Consider the following 17193-nt stretch of genomic DNA (forward strand, 5'->3'; position numbering starts at 1 on the left):
GATCAGTTTATGCCTTGCAAAGAGCAGTAAATATTCACAAGAATCCCAAAAACATGTAGAGATACTGGTAGATACAGCAATGAAACCCTTCCTCCCCAAACTGCGAATCCTAGGAGGTTGCCATGGATCCATAGTGTTTATTTAACAACTTTTAAAGGTACGGTACTTGCTGTTGTTGTTACTGTGTAGCGTGAAGTTTTAGTTTGCAAGAAAAAAATTGAATCTTAGCCCCCCTTCCTGATAATTCCAGCACTATAAATTCATATTTAGCTAACAAGGCTGCATCTCATAAAATACTAGAATTTGTAGTCTTAGAACACTAGAGTTTCTTAGCTGTGAAAGGCCATTTCTTAAACTAAGAATCCCAGATAGTTGCCATGACAGTTAAAGTGGAAGCATACTGCTATAACTGTGTAGTGAAGAGTCCCCAGATATTAAGACAAGCATGTGGTGGCTCTTACCCATAATGAGTTTTAGTCCGAACTTTATCCAAGGCTGGTGCATGGGAGTCAGTACTTAACTATTTACTGCCCTAACCCTCAGCACTTACCCTATTCCTGAATCTCATTGCCTTGCGTTTTTGCACATGCTTGCCTTCCCTGTAATTTCTTAATAGCCCTGCCGTTTAGTCCTGATGCTTGCTATGTATTTTATGAATGTTATTTTACTGTTGTTGTTTTAATTATATATGCTGTTGTATTGTTTTATCTGTTGATCAGGCTTGGTCCCCATGTGAACCGCTCCGAGTCCCCTCGGAGAGATGGAAGCAGGTTATAAATAAAGTTTTATTATTATTATTACAGTAGAGTCTCACTTATCCAACACTCGCTTATCCAACACATTTTTGTAGTCAATGTTTTCAATATATCATGATATTTTGGTGCTAAATTCATAAATACAGTAATTACTACATAGCATTACTGTGTATTGAACTACTTTTTCTGCCAGATTTGTTGTCTAACATGATGTTTTGGTGCTTCATTTGTAAAATCATAACCTAATTTGATGTTTAATAGGCTTTTCCTTAATGCCTCCTTATTATCCAACATATTCGCTTATCCAACATTCTGCCAGCCCGTTTATGTTGGATAAGTGAGACTCTACTGTATTACCTTGGATAGCTCCTCTGAAGTATGAATTAAAGCAAGATTGGATGTACCATTGCACGGATGCTGAAACTAATTCTAGATTTTTGGGAGATGTTAAAGACAAAACATGGGACCGCCTGCAAAACAGATAGATGGTCTGCCCAATGTATTTTGGACTGAATAAAGAATGGGAAACAAGCATTGACAGCGCGTATTCTACGTTGGAGAATTTCCTGATAGTTAAGAGCTGCTTGTCAATGAGATATATGGCTGATGGAATGTTCATGATGGCCATCCGTCGGGAGTGCTTTGATTGTATCTTCCTGCCTGGCAGAGTGAGGTTGGACTCAATGTTCCTTGGGGGTCCCTTCCTACTCTAGGATCCTGTTGTGCTGTGCTTCCATCTCAACCCATGGAAGGAGAGGCATTCACCTGGAAAGCTAGCGAAGCAAACAAGAACCCACAGAGGAGGCGGTTGTAAGGTCTATGGCCCAGGAGCATGCGCAGATTGCCAAAGAAAGAGAGCCTGGTTTTCTCCAAAGAGCTGGATGGATCTGGAGAAGAAGGAGAGGAAAGTCAGGAAGAGCAATATGGATCCAGAACTCTTGTCCATCTCTACAGTTCCTTCCCAAATGTTTTGAAAAACAATAATTATAGGGTTATGTGTAGCTTGAAATAACTGCTATTTATTATTTAAAGCTAAGGCTTGAAAGTGCTACTTTTTGGGAGGATAACAATCAAAATTCCTTGGCTACTGTAAACAGTAACCAGGGGTGGAAGGTAGACTTTTAAGTACCTATCCAAGGTGTACAACCCTATCCCCAAAACAGGTCCAGCACCTTGGTCAGCTACTTTAAAGTTCAGACTAAAATCTGGAGCAGAGCTTCCACTTTACCACCATAGTAAATGCTTGTAGCAGATACCGATCATCATGTTGCTAGAGTGAAACCACATCTGCTTCCCAAGTGCATATCCTTTAGGATAAAATCCCTGCACATGTTGTGATCTGTTTCCTAAATGTTAGAACAGGCCTGGGCCAACTTCGGCCCTCCAGGTGTTTTGGACTCCAACTCCCACAATTCCTAACAGCCTATCGGCTGTTAGGAATTTTGGGAGTTGAAGTCCAAAACACCTGGAGGGCCAAAGTTGGCCCAGGCCTGTGTTAGAATAATGACACTAAGGCTTTTAAAATATGAAAAAAAGCAGACGAACGAATGGATGAAAGGTTTACCTGGATGTTCTTTCACTCCTAAGACGAGGACGAAGCAGGAGAAGCAATACATTGAGCTGAGCACAAAGGAGGCAACCAGGTAGGCCCTGCGCTGGAAAACGGGTGCAAAATGACACAGAAAGGGTTAATTTCCAAGCAGGTGAGAAGCAGATAATTTCCTTCTCTTTTCTGCTTGGTTAGAGAAGTCAGACTCTGACCTAAAACTTGGGCAGAAAGAGATCTGATCTCAGAACTCCTTGGCTTTTGAGCTTGTTTCACCAAGTGAAACCATTAAGAATTTGCAGCATGAAAGAAGAAGGGGAAGTTTTGCTCTCCCTAATCTAACCACTTTTAATACATAGAGGTTACAGAACCAGCCATCAGGGCCATTTTAGCCATAGATTCCCACATTTCCCTGAGCTGGACTAAATGACCTTTGGGAACCCTATCAACTGTATGATTGATTTCACATATGTATATAATTAATCCTTTATCCAAAATGCTAGGAACCAGATTTTTTTTGGATTTCAAATTTGCTTTGGATTCTGGAATATTTGTACAGTAGAGTCTCACTTATCCAACACTCGCTTATTCAACGTTCTGGATTATCCAACGCATTTTTGTAGTCAATGTTTTCAATACATCGTGATATTTTGGTGCTAAATTCGTAAATACAGTAATTACAACATAACATTACTGCGTATTGAACTGCTTTTTCTGTCAAATTAGTTGTAAAACATGATGTTTTGGTGCTTCATTTGTAAAAGCATAACCTAATTTGATGTGTAATAGGCTTTTCCTTAATCTCTCCTTATTATCCAACATATTCGCTTATCCAACGTTCTGCCGGCCCATTTATGTTGGAAAAGTGAGACTCTACTGTATATACATACTGTACATACATAACACTATGTAACAAAATTTGCAACATTTTCTGTTCCGGGTTTGAAAGTGTTATTTCCTGTTTGACTATGTGTTACTTACTTTAAAAGTAGTTATTATATTCCAGAAACTTTGTTTTCGTGTCTGGCACAAACTAAGTTGAATTGTTTGAGACTTCATAAGATATTCATTGAAAAACTATAGCCAAATGTGCTACATGATGTCCCAAAAAAAGAAAGTTTTTTGCAGCTGTATAAACATTTCCCATAGTTTTTATGATCGCACCAGTTAGGAAATTACATTTATAACCCAGGAACAAAAATCGTGTTACATGGTTAATAAGAGATGGGACCTGTGACTAAACACAAAATTATTTTATGCTTCATATATATTTTATACATACTGTATATACTCGAGTATAAGCTGACCCGAATATAAGCTGAGGCACCTAATTTTATCACAAAAAAACTGGGAAAACATTGACTCCAGTATAAGCCGAGGGTGGTAAATTTCAGAAATAAAAATAGATACCAATAAAATTACATTAATTGAGGCATCAGTAAGTTAAATGTTTTTGAATATTTACATAAAGCTCAAATTTAAGATAAGACTGTCCAACTCTGATCAAATCATTATTCTCATCTTCTGCAATGTAAATGTGCTTATGCATCCTTTTAATAATAATAGAGTAAAATAATGCATGTAATAATAGAGTAAAATAATAAATACAATAATAATAAGATCAGAGTGAAATAATAAATGTAATAATAATAATAATAATAATAATAATAGAGTAAAATAAATGTAATAGTAGCAACAATAATAGAGAAAAATAATAAATGTAATAATACCAATAATAATAGAGAAAAATAATAAATGTACCATATATTCTCGAGTATAAGCTGACCCAAATATAAGCCAACCAGGACCCTCATCCGAGTATAAGCCGAGGGGGGCTTTTTCAGTCTTAAAAAAAGGGCTAAAAAACTAGGCTTATACTCGAGTATATACAGTAAGTCTGCTGGCATCTGCACATAATAATTTTAATTATTTTGTGCATGGCACAAAGCTTGTGAACATGGAACCATGAGAAAGCAAAGGAGTCAGTAACTCAGCCACACATCTGGACAATTTGGGAGCATTTCAGAATTCCAAATAAAGGGTGCTAAAGCTGTAATGTGGCATAATGTGCTATTATATTAAGACTGCTGCAACATTAGGAATTTGGAGACCGAAAGAGCAATTCATGTAGGGCAGGAGTCTTATTGGAGGGAAGAACTAAATAAAGTTTTATTATTATATTACTATATAAATGCTGTCATTGTGCCTTGCTTCCACCCCATTGCTGCCAGTACGCACACCGCCAAGGGGATTCTGGGAGTGGTAAAATAACAGACAGCTCTTACTGTATTCTCTAGGTTCTCCAGGAGCAGCGTGGTGTTGTTTCCAAGGGTGCCGTTCTCCACACTGCAGCCTTTGCGCATGACGGCATGGTGGCCGCCCACAATTTGGCCCTGGATGCTGGACCCCACCAGTGTGCTCAGCACTTCGACAGCCATCCCTGCCAGGACCACAAAAACACACAAAGAGGAGAGGAATCCTATATCCAATTTCAGGTACCACAATTCAAGGAGGATACAGGCCAGCTGGAAGTGTCCCAAAACAGGAAAATACTATGATCAAAGATCTGGGAACCAGGAATCCCTCTGAGGAGCAGCCCTTGGGGTCTCTTCCATTTCTAGGATTTTGGGATTCTATGAATCCTGCATCCCTTCAGGAGAGATATTGACCAGCTAGAAGGTATGTAAGCCATGAATCCCTCTGAGTACTGGCTTTGAGAGTTACACATGTTCAGTCTGGAGAAGAGAAAGTAAAGAGCCTGGTGGAGTCGCCTTCTCTGAAGGCTTTTAGACAGAGACTAGATGGCTATCTGCTAGGAGGGCTTGGATTGTGTGTTCCTACATATCAAGTAGAGGTTGCCCTGGAGGACCCTGATGGTCTCTTCCAGACTCATGTTTCTATATTTCTATGATATATTTTTTTCATATCAGGAGCGACTTGAGAAATTGCAAGTCAATTCTGGTGTGAGAGAATTGGCCATCTGCAAGGATGTGGCCCAGGGGAAGCCCGGATGTTTTGATGTTTTTTACCATCCTTGTGGGAGGCTTCTCTCATGTCCCAGTCAACAAGAATAAAACAGAACTTTTATTCAAATTCAGATCCCAATGCTATGTGTTAAAATCAGTGGAATTTCATGGGCTGACCCATGATATATATAAAAAAAACCTCTCTTCCCAGGTATCTCTTTGATCCTCCTTTTATGTCCATGTGGCTGCCTTTGCCTTTGCAGCTGGAGCTGATAGAGGGAGCTCATCTCAGCTCTCCCCAGGTTGGATTCGAACCTGGCATCCTTCAGGTCAGCAACCCAACCTTCAGGCCACATGGCTTTAACCCACTACACCACCGGGGGCTCCTTCTATGATACTAATTCTATTAGACACCAGAATCCTGTCCCCTCCAAAAGGCTGGAGGGCCATCTGTTGGGAGGGCTTGGATTGTGTCTTTCTCCCTGGCAGAAGGGAGTTGGACTGAATGGCCCTTTGGGTTTCTTCCCACTCTAGGTGTGGACAGAATTCTACTCCTGGAATGCGATTCATGGAATGAGAGATGTTGAGGGAGGGAAACACTCAAATGCCTTTTGCATGATGCAATTAGAGTGCTGTCATTCTAGCAAGAGCCTGCTTTTCCAAACAGATATAGTTTTGCATGGAATAGGAGTTTTTTATTTGCAGCCCAGAAAGCTGTTGCATGGAACAGAAGCTTTGTGCAGGCAAAGAAACTTTGCAGGGAATAAGGAGTCTGTCTGCTGTTGCACAGTTATGATTTGCAGACCAAAAAATGCTGCACGGAGCGAGAACTCTGCTTGCATACCTGTTGCATTGGAGCTGATCTTAAGCGTGCATGTTCAAAAGCAATGTCTTCCCTTTCAGCACATGGGAAAATGCTCCTAATTTATTTTTCCAGGGCTGGAATTGGCCACTCCAGTCTCATTCCAAATAGGAATTTGATCCCTGGGCTGATCATTCTTCCCCATACTTTAATCAGAGGTGCCAAGAACATAGCGCATGGGCTTCATCACAGCATAACATCTATGCAAAGAGACTTACGGTAGGATGTAGCCGAGTCCCGGTCTGCCTGGCTGCCCCCGAGGAACATGGTCAACGAGGAATAAGGAACATGATAGCACTGAAGGAGAGAAGAGCAAAGTTGGAAAGAGACCCATCAGACGGTGGAACCCGAAGAGAGACATCCAGCCCGTTCTGGAACCTAATTCCTGTGAAATTCTTGCTTTTGGATGTTCAACAATGTTTGCATGTGATGCTGCCCAAACATCATACTGTTGCACAATACTGCTATACTGCTAGCCAAGGAAAGAAGCTAAAAGCTGGGCCAAAAACAAAGAACAGAGAGAAAAATGAATACTCCACTAAAGATAAAGATCTACATCTCTGTATGTCTCGGGTTTAAACTAATTTGGAACAGATCTGGCCAGTGCAAAACACTCTCTAGTATTACAAGTAGATACAAATCATAGTGTGACACTATACAGCATCCACAATGCCAATACTGTATCTATAAATATAAAAAGGTAATGAAATTTTAGCCTAGGACAAAACAACAAAACTACACATCCCAGAAACACTAAACTTGGCAGCACAACCCCTCATCCATGCCTCCATACAACAAAAAGAAAACAAAAATAAAGTCCTAATTAGAGGGAGAGGAAGAATTATTTTTATCCAATTGCTGCCAGTTAGAAGGCTAAGCTCTGCCCACTTGGTCTCCTAGCAACCCACTCAGCCCAGGGGACAGGCAGAGTTAGGCCTCACTTAGGCCTCTTCCACACTGCCTATAAAATACAGATTATCTGATTTTAACTGGATTATATGGCAGTGTAGACTCAAGGCCCTTCCACACAGCTATATAACCCATTTATAATGGACTTAATGTCAGGGGAAAACCTTTACCCTTGACCTTAACTACCACCAATTCCTCAAGACTTTATTTCCCATACCATCATACTTCACCACAGCAACGCGTGGCCGGGCACAGCTAGTATAATATATAATATCTATATGCATCTATCTATCTATCCATCTATACACATAATAAAAGTGAAAAATGTGTATGTGTGTATGTGGAGGAGATATCCAGTCACATAGAAAGCCTCCTGCCTCCACAAACAACTATACTTCCCACTGCGCAGGAGACACCAATGGCCCTCCCTCCACTGACATGCAGGTTATAGTGAGCACCATGAACATGTGACCCAAACCATGAATATGTCGCCCAAACCCTTTCCATGTCCTCCACAAACACCATTCTGCCCCCCACCCAAGTGAAGGCTTTCATGCAGGGACAATTTCATCCTAGATCTTCTGTTTTTCCACCATAATGGATATCCCAGGGTTCCTTAATTTGCATGACGCCACCCACTGCCTCTCCCTTAACCCTTTCCTACCCTTTCCTATGGTGCACAGTTAACTGAACAAGAGGTTTGGGGAGAATTCACCATGATTTACAAGAGTTGTACTTAACCTACATCCAGAGAGTACTGTTAACCCAACTAACAATGGATCTGGACCAAACTTGCCACGGATAATGGGACTTGTAGTACCTTCACTGATACTGTGACCCCCACCGACAATGGACTGGGTCCAGAGAAGCCCCATGACCAACTGAACATACTGTAGGGGTTAATGGGAATAGACCTTGATTTTGGGAGTTATAGCTCACCTGTATCCAGAAAACACTGAACTCAGCTGACAACGGATCTGGACCAAACTTGGCACACAGACCCAACATGGCCAATTGTGCATAGGGGCCTGGTTTGGGGGTGATTGCCCTGGGAATCTGGGAATTGTAGTTCACCCTTATCCAGACAGTACTGAACCCAGCCAACGAGGGATCTGGACCAAACTTAAGTGATATTAAGTGAGAAACATCCCAAAACAATACCTTCTGCTAATAACCCGGGCACCACCAGGTTCCCAAACTCGTATATACAATATATAGCCATTTTCTATTAAATAGAAAAAGTATTTTATATATAATCAAGGAGAGGCTTTGTATGCGAATGAAAGGAAAACCTGATACTATACTTAACATGTTAAAACTTGCAGTTTTGGCTGAGCTGGCCTTTTAAGAAATGTCTCCCAGCGGAGTCCTTTCTGCTGATGGTTGAATAACAGCTGTTGAGTGATTTCCTACATTTGGTGTAATTACACTATGTAACACGATTTTTGTCCCTGGGTTATAAATGTCATTTCCTAATTGGGTCTATCATAAGAACATGGGGAAAGTTTATTAAACTGCCAAAACTTCATTTTTTTTTGCAGGAGGGACATCCTGGAGCAGCACATTTTGCTCTAGTTTTTCAATGAATCTCTCATACAATCTTAACCAACTCAGCCACAAAAATGAAGTTTCTGAAGTAGGACAACAGCTTTCAAAGTAAGTACAGCATAATTAAAGAAGAAATAACACTTTCAAACCAGGAACAGATTTTTTTTTCAAATTTTGTCACATAGTGTTATTGACCTCTTGCATTGAATGAGTGGCTTATGTACCATAGCATTTTTGATCCCTGAAAGCACTTCTTGCAAGCAGTCCCGTTGGTACAACAGCCCTGTAGAGTAGGCTGGTGTTATCCTCATATTGCAGGGAGGCATTTATATCATAGGTGGGCAATTGTTGGATATTGGGAGACATACTGAAATGCCTTGGAAGGGTACAACCTACCTGGGGGAGGTTTGCTATTTCATATGTATTTTATTTTGGCTATTATTTGTTTTTGGGCTTGGCCCTGTGTATGCCGCTCTGAGTCCCTGTGGGGAGAGGGTGGCGGGATAGAAAAATAAAGTCGTCATTATTACTGTTATTATTTGAAGCACAACAAGATAAGTCTACAGCAGATACTCTGCTGGCTGTTGTATTGGATCACACGTCGGACACTTCCCAAGTGTCTAGGACTATGTGATGTATTTGCGAATAATGCATGCAGATCCCAGTCAGGTGGCCTTCTGCAGCTGGCAAGTGGGGATTTGGTCAGTGCCGATTGTGTTCAAGTGCAGGCCAAGGACTTTAGGAACTCCACCCAGTGTACCGATCACCACTGGGACCACCTTGACTGGCTTGTGCCAGAGTCTTTGCAGTTCGATCTTTAAATCCTCATATCGTGTCTGCTTTTCCAGTTGTTTCTCTTCAATCCTGCTGTCACCTGGGATTGCAACATCGACAAACCATAATTTGTCTTTTAACACTATTATTTTGTTGTTGTTGTTGTTGTTGTTGTTACTACAAGCCCATCTCCAATGCCATCTATGAGGCTTTGGGGGCATTTTTCCTATGTTTGGAGAGATTGGGTCATTTTAGGCCTAGGAAAGCTTTTTTATTATTGCAAAAAGTCCCTCCTTGTTCACTCCTTGTTTTAAGAAACGTCAGTCCATTTGCAGGCTTCTCTTTTGTGAATTTGATCATTTGCAGATTTGATTAATATGTTCTCTCTAGAATTCTCTAAGTCTTCCAGAACAAATTTCACCCTGGTGACTCTTTGCAGACACATGTATGAATATCCAAAAGAATATCCAAAAGGGGCCGGGCTGTGGCGCAGGCTGTTGAGCAGCTGCAATAAATCACTCTGACCATGAGGTCATGAGTTCGAGGCCAGCCCATGGCGGGGTGAGCACCCGTCAATTAAAAATAAAAAAATAGCCCCTGCTCGTTGCTGACCTGGCAACCCGAAAGATAGTTGCATCTATCAAGTAGGAAATAAGGTACCACTTATAAAAAAAGTGGGGAGGCAAGTTTAACTAATTTACAACGATGGAATGAGGAAGTGCCGTCAGAGTGGATGATGAAGCAGCTGCTCCCCCCTGTGGCCAGAATGGAACATCCCCTCAGGAGAAGGTTAAATTGCCTCTGCGTCTGTTGGTCTCGGTCTCTGTTTGATGTGTTTATGGGCATTGAATGTTTGCCCTATGTGTGTAAAATGTGATCCGCCCTGAGTCCCCTTCGGGGTGAGAAAGAAGGGCGGAATATAAATACTGTAAATAAATAAATAAATAAATGTTATTTACTTCTGGCTGTGCTTTGCGGTTTATGTGGCCTCTTTAAAATCTAGTGATGGCAGGACTGGAGATGCAAACAGTAGCATTTGCAACTATTTGGGGATAATTTTGGCCAGACTGGGGCAAAATAAAAAAAATGAGGGGAATTTTTAAATGGATGAGTTGGGTGTTGCTGGAGGGTCAGGACTGCAAGCACTGTTCCCACCCTAAATATCTTGGCGTCACCTTAAATTGAACACTAACATTTAGGAAACACTGTGCAAACACCAAGTACAAAGTAGCTTCACACAATAACATCCTACGGAAACTTACTAACAGCGCATGGGGCGCAGACCCAAAACTAATAAGAACATCAGCCTTGGCCTTGTCTTACTCGACTGCTGAGCATATCTGCCCTGTTTGGCACAAGTCTGGTGAATATAGCACTGAATGAGACTTGTAGAATAACCACAGGATATCTTAAACCTACACCTGCTGATAGACTCTATATCCCTTTATTATTATCAGTTTTAAACTTATCTATTTATGCACTGCTTTTGAGAAAAGTGCTCCATGCAGTCATGCCGGCCACATGATCTTGGAGACGTCTGCGGACAACGCCGGCTCTTTGGCTTGGAAATGGAAATGAGCACCACTCCCCAGAGTCAGACATGACTGGACTTAAATGTCAGGGGAAAACCCTTACCTTTAACCTTTACCTTTGATACAAAATAAATAAAGGACTAAAAGAATAGGATTTGGGGCCACATTATGGTCTGCAGGAATGACTTTCCACAATTATTTAAAATTCAGTGAGTTTTCCATATTCGCTACGATTAGGGGCACAAGATCCCTATGAAAATAGAAGAAATGCAAATAAAAAACTACTTGTTTTACCTTTAAGAACACTTCCTAGGAATCTCTAGGTCCTCTAATATTTTTATCGTCGATTCAGAGATTTCTAGGAATAATATTTTCATCAAAATGATCCTCAAAAGTCAAACCTGAAGAGGGACGATTGTGCACATTTGCACCATGTTTTGTGTCCAACTTACACTGCTGTTTCCTTAACCTTGCTTTAAACTTTGCGACAGGCAAGCTAACACAGAAAATCCAGAAGGAACATGGGAATGAATAAATGAAGGAATGGTGGAACAATATTCAAGTGCTTACACTCATAGATGTCTGGAAAAAGCAGTACATGGTCAGATGCCAAAAGAACCTCAGCGAGAAGGAATCGGAAGGGATGAACCAGAGCATGATGTAGAAGAAGACCCCAAACGGCATGGCCGAAATAGTCCTGGAACAAAAATATTTGTCTGTGAGAGTTTCACAGCTTATGCCAGGCATGGGCAAACTTGGGCCCTCCGGGTGTTTTGGACTTCAACTCCCACAATTCCTAACAGCCTACCGGCTGTTAGGAATTGTGGGAGTTGGAGTCCAAAACACCCGGAGGGCCCAAGTTTGCCCATGCCTGGTATAGATGCACCCTCAAACAACAAAACTAAATCCTCAATCTGGACCCTTTCTGGAACACTAGACTACATCTCCCATCATTCCCAGTCAAGAAGGTCCAAGTAGCAGCTTGCTCCTATACCAGCAGGGCAATGAATCAATCTCCAAGGTTTGGAGAGCTTTACAAGTGTTATGGTGCTGAACCTATTTAGGAATAAAACTGAGCATGGTAGAAAGGCTGAATTAAAGTTTGGAGTAGTCACTGCCTCACTGATGTGGAGACCACTAGCTGCCACAGGGGATACTGGGAATTGTGGTCCCCGTACCAGACTTCTATGCTAGACAACCAAAAAGTGGAAGATTTGTCTCTTTCTGGCCCTCTTCCATCTAATCTTCAGGGATACAGTACAAATCCTGTATCCGTGGGACCAGTAACGGTGGTTTCATGTATCTCAGAGCTTTCCAAACTGCGTGTTGGGACACATTAGTGTGTTGCCTGTAGTCCTGGTGCTGTTCAAGTGTAGGTACTGTTATAACTTTTATAATTTGCACCATTTATTGATTGGGTTGCTGCAATTGCCGCTAAAATTGATAGGTTTCAAAATAAGAAAAGAAAATCTGTTTTTGATGAACCACATGGAATGGCTATATGGGAAACTACACAATAACTAACTGTGGTATATATGTGTAAAGGAAAAAAACATCTAAACCTTAAACATTATATGAAACTTTAATACACACACACACACACACACAGAGTAGAGACTCACTTATCCAACACTCGTTTATCCAACGTTCTGGATTATCCAACGCATTTTTATAGTCCATGTTTTCAATGCATTGTGATATTTTGGTGCTAAATTTGTAAATACAGTAATTACTACATAGCAGTAATGTCTAATGAACTATTTTTTCTGTCAAATTTGTTGTATAACATGATGTTTTGGTGCTTAATTTGTAAAATCATAATGTAATTTGACGTTTAATAGACTTTTCCTTAATCCCTTCTTATTATCCAACATATTTGCTTATCCAACATTCTGCCAGGGTGTTTAGGTTGGATAAGTGAGACTCTAATGTATATTTATATTTATATTATCTGCTTAGAACTGGATCATATGAGGCTCCTAATACACAGCTGTATAAAATGCACACTGAAGTGGATTATATGGCAGTGTGGACTCAAGATAATCCAGTTCAAAGCAGATAATATAGGATTATAAATGGGTAATATAGCTGTGTAGAAGAGCCATGAGTCTACACTGCCATATAATCCAGTTCAAATAAAATAATCTGTATTTTATAGGCAGTGTGGAAGAGGCCTGGTTGAAGAGACCCTGGGCACCATTAAATGGCTGAGTGGGTTGCTAGGAGACAAAGTGGGTGGAGCTTAGCTTTCTAACTGGCAGCAATGGGGAAAAAACAGTTATTCCTCTACCCCTAATTAGGATTTTATTTTTCTTGTGTTTTTTTATGTCTAAACACAGCCTGGATGGCCATGTCTTTTGTGGCCAAGTTTCGTGGGTTTTGGTTGTTTAGTTTTGTTGCTTACCTTAAAGCAGAAACTAACAAAATATTTATATATATATATATATATATATATATATATATATATATATATAGGTGTGTGTGTGTGTGTTTGTGTGTACCAGCTGTTAAGAATTGTAGGAGTTGAAGTCCAAAACACCTGGAGGGCCCAAGTTTGCCCATGCCTGGTATATAGTATATGTATATGCCGATATATACACACACACGCGCACGCACACACACACACACAGTATTGTATAATATAATATAATATATATGCATTATATAATATATGTATTGCTTGAAATTGTTATAAGGATTTGGTTTGACCTCCAGTTTGTGAGTAAACCTGAATTACCATCTTGCGAAAGGATGCATGTCTCAAAAGTATATCACCAACGTAAAAAGTTTGGAAAGCTCTGAGTTATCAGCTTTTGACCAAATATATTCTCTACAGGCATTTTCTAGATCCTCCAGAATATTTTACTGTATTCTTCTGCCAAAGGTTAATGATGGAGTGGAACTGGAGGACCTAGCAATGCCCTCTTCTAGTGCAATGCTATCATGGGATGACAGAACATAAATTTGGAGCATTTTTGCCAAATTAGGGCAGTCGGAAAGGATACTCTGATTGTGCTTTTCCTGCATGGCAGAGGGTTGGACTAGATGCCCCATGTGGTCTCTTCCAACTCGATTATTCTATGCATCCAAAACATCACCATCACGGGTTCCTCCCAGTGCTCCTTTTGGGCCCCACTCACCAGGGGGTCAGTTTCCCCCATCTCCGCCAAGGGCTCCTGCTGACCAGGGCCCCGACCACAGGATCCGCCACAGCATCCCAGGCTCTCCCGAGGAAAAGGATGAGCGACGCATGGAATGGCTCAAGCTGGATCGGGGCAAAGGAAGAAGCAGAATCAGGTTGATATCTGGGATAGGACTGGAGACCCATCTCCAAAGGACAGCCATGCAAGCAAAGGACCAAGGCACAAGTCTCGGCTCACCTGCACCACGTCCAGCAAGAAGATTTGGAAGAAGAAGCCCAGGGCGTTGCCTGTGAGCTGGTAGGGAGCACCTCCTATGGCGTAGCAGAGCTTTCGGGACAACGGCAAGGCCGCCTTTACCTGCACAGGTGAGACAGGCAGGTGAGGAAGGGAGCAGGTTGAGGGTTGGTGTGTGTTTTCCGGGCTATATGACCATATTCCAGAAGTATTCTCTCCTGACGTTTCATCCACATCTATGGCAGGCATTCCCAGATACCTCACAACCTCTGAGGATGCCTGCCATAGATGTGGGCGAAACGTCAGGAGAAAATGCTTCTGGAACATGGCCATACAGCCCGGAAAACACACAACAACCCTGTGATTCCGGCCATGAAAGCCTTCGACAACACATGGAGCAGGTTGACTCCACAAAAAGCAGGGCAAGAGCCAAAGCTAGAAAAGTGTTGAATTACAGTTTTCAAATAGTCAGTGTTGGGCTACAACTCATATCCCGACTCAGTCAATGAACTCAATGAACCTTGGACAACTTACACTCTCTCAGCATCAGAGGAGCTGTGGTGGTGCAATGGGTTAAACCCTTGTGCCGGCTGAACTGCTGACTTGAAGGTTGGGTTCCTGACTTGAAGGTTGCCGGTTCGAATCCACAAGACTGTCACGACCCAGGCTACAGAGCACCAATAACCATACGCAGAGGCCAGATTCTATCTAATATCTTTATTAAAGAAATATATAAAGTTAGTAAAAGCAAATGTAAAAGTTAGTCCAGAAGCAGACCTTTCAGGAAAGGTCAAAATTAGTCCAAAGAAACAATGTCCAATATGAAATATTAAGGTCCAAAGTTGTAATCCAATAACCGAAACACTCACTTTGCCAGGCAAAGTGAGGGGAGATGACAAGGTCCTTTAGTCCATGAACTTGAGCAAGGCTAGGAAATAACTTGATACTTGAAACAAGGCTTGAAACGTGGAACAAGGTAACGAGGAACAAGAACAAGGTCCGTGGAATAACTTGGTAAAATCCGTGAAACAAGGCAAGGGTTAGTCCTGGGAAACAAGGCAAGATCCGTAGGTAAACAAAGGCAGGGAAACAGGAGCGAAGGCTGGAAACAAGGCAAGGCTTGAACAGGAACGAGGCTTGAATCGGAGCGCGCTGTCTAGACACAACTCGCTCCGGAGGCTGACGAATTGACTCCGCGAAGTTACTACGCGGGTAAAACACCTATAAAGAGTCTAACTTTCCCGCCGAAGCAGTTCTCTGGGAACCAGAAACGAAAGCTAAACTCTGAGACCAGATGTCTGACTCCTTAAAGATTCTCACGAAAAGCAGACTTAATTGGGTACATTCTTAGCTGCTATCCTCGCACTCCTGCGCGAAGCTGCTTCCAAACCCCTCTGTTGTTTACAAAACTCATGGCGAGAGAACACGGGAGATGTAGGCTCAGGGTTTGTTTGACATACTTCTGGGACACAACTTTCTTGCAGGTGCAAGGTTCCCAGATCTGCCTGGGAAAGATCTGGCTGAGAAGATTCCAGTTCTGACTGGGAAGGTAAAAAACCCAAGTTTTCTTCTTCATCAGGCATTACAATGTCATGAGCAGGACTACAAGGCCCATGAGTCATCACACTATCCCCCTCCTCAAGGCCCCTCCCAAACTGGGACTCTCTCCCCGAGGCGCGAGGTCGTGGCTTGGCGGGATAGGTTTGATGAAAGCGACGGGTTAGATCAGGAGCATGGACTGTGGAGGCGTCTTCCCAAGAGCGTTCCTCAGGGCCAAAACCCACCCAGTCAATGAGATATTGCAGGCGGCGGCGGTGAAAGCGAGAATCTAAAATGTCCTGAACCTCGAACTCGTCCTCCCCATCCACCAAAATAGGGACGGGGGCCAGCCGGTCTACATCTGGCCGCACACCATCCGCCGGAAGGAGCAGGGAGCGGTGAAACACTGGGTGAATGCGCATTGAACGTGGAAGTTGGAGTTTGAAAGTCACGGGGTTTAATTGCGCCACCACTGGATAGGGGCCAATGAAACGGGCATCTAACTTCCGGCAAGGGCGGTGGGAGGGCAAAAAGCGAGTGGACAGAAAAACCCGATCTCCTACCTTGATTTCGGGGCCCGGCTGGCGATGTTTGTCCGCGTGACGTTTATAGTCCTCCTTGGCTTGTTCCAGTTGCTGGAGCAAAAGTTGTTGCACCGCTGTGAGTTCCTGCAGCCAATCTTCTGCTGCGGGAACTTCTGAAGTTTCAATGACAGGGGGAAAGAAACGTGGATGGAAGCCGTAGTTTGCAAAGAACGGCGTTTCTTTTGTAGAAGCCTGGACTCCATTGTTGTAGGCAAATTCCGACAGTGGTAACAGAGAAGCCCAATTGTCCTGTTGGTAGTTTACATAACAGCGAAGGTACTGTTCCAAAGTGGCACTGGTGCGCTCCGTTTGCCCATCCGTTTGGGGATGATGAGCTGAAGATAAACGAGAGTCTATGCCCAATAGTTTTTGTAGTGCCTTCCAGAAACGAGAGGTGAATTGGGATCCACGGTCTGTGACCAAACTCTTGGGCAATCCATGTAGTCTGAAAACATGTTGGAGGAATAAATCTGCAGTCTCTTGGGCCGTGGGAAGACCTTCACAGGGAATGAAATGGGCTAACTTGGTGAAAAGGTCCACCACCACTAGGATCGTGGTGAATCCACAGGAAGGTGGTAAGTCAGTGATAAAATCCGCAGAAATTATTTCCCATGGGCGAGATGGGTTAGGAAGGGGGTGTAGAAGCCCTGAGGGCTTCTCCCTTCTTATCTTGGAGCGCTGGCATACTGGGCAGGTGTTAACATATTTTTCCACATCCTTGCGGATCTTGGGCCACCAGAAATCTCTTAGGATCAAATGCATGGTTTTAAATAGTCCGAAATGCCCCGCTGGTTTGCAGTC

At 42.4% G+C, this 17193-nt stretch overlaps 1 protein-coding gene across 4 annotated transcripts in view; it reads right to left on the reverse strand.

The window, feature by feature from the left end:
- The window catches only part of LOC100562306 (sodium-dependent lysophosphatidylcholine symporter 1), a 43687-nt gene that overhangs the window by 17919 nt on the left and 8575 nt on the right, over positions 1 to 17193 (reverse strand). For all 4 annotated transcript variants that reach the window (XM_062979128.1, XM_016996664.2, XM_016996665.2 and 1 more), the window contains exons 2-8: positions 14273 to 14392; positions 14033 to 14157; positions 11463 to 11589; positions 6348 to 6426; positions 4587 to 4741; positions 2320 to 2410; positions 1521 to 1642 (exon numbers count right to left, since the gene is read on the reverse strand). In XM_062979128.1, the coding sequence (XP_062835198.1) occupies positions 1521 to 1642; positions 2320 to 2410; positions 4587 to 4741; positions 6348 to 6426; positions 11463 to 11589; positions 14033 to 14157; positions 14273 to 14392 (819 nt within the window). The remainder of the gene's footprint in view (positions 1 to 1520; positions 1643 to 2319; positions 2411 to 4586; positions 4742 to 6347; positions 6427 to 11462; positions 11590 to 14032; positions 14158 to 14272; positions 14393 to 17193) is intronic.

Source organism: Anolis carolinensis, chromosome 4 (genome assembly GCF_035594765.1).
Source record: "Anolis carolinensis isolate JA03-04 chromosome 4, rAnoCar3.1.pri, whole genome shotgun sequence".
Lineage (NCBI taxonomy): Eukaryota > Metazoa > Chordata > Lepidosauria > Squamata > Dactyloidae > Anolis > Anolis carolinensis.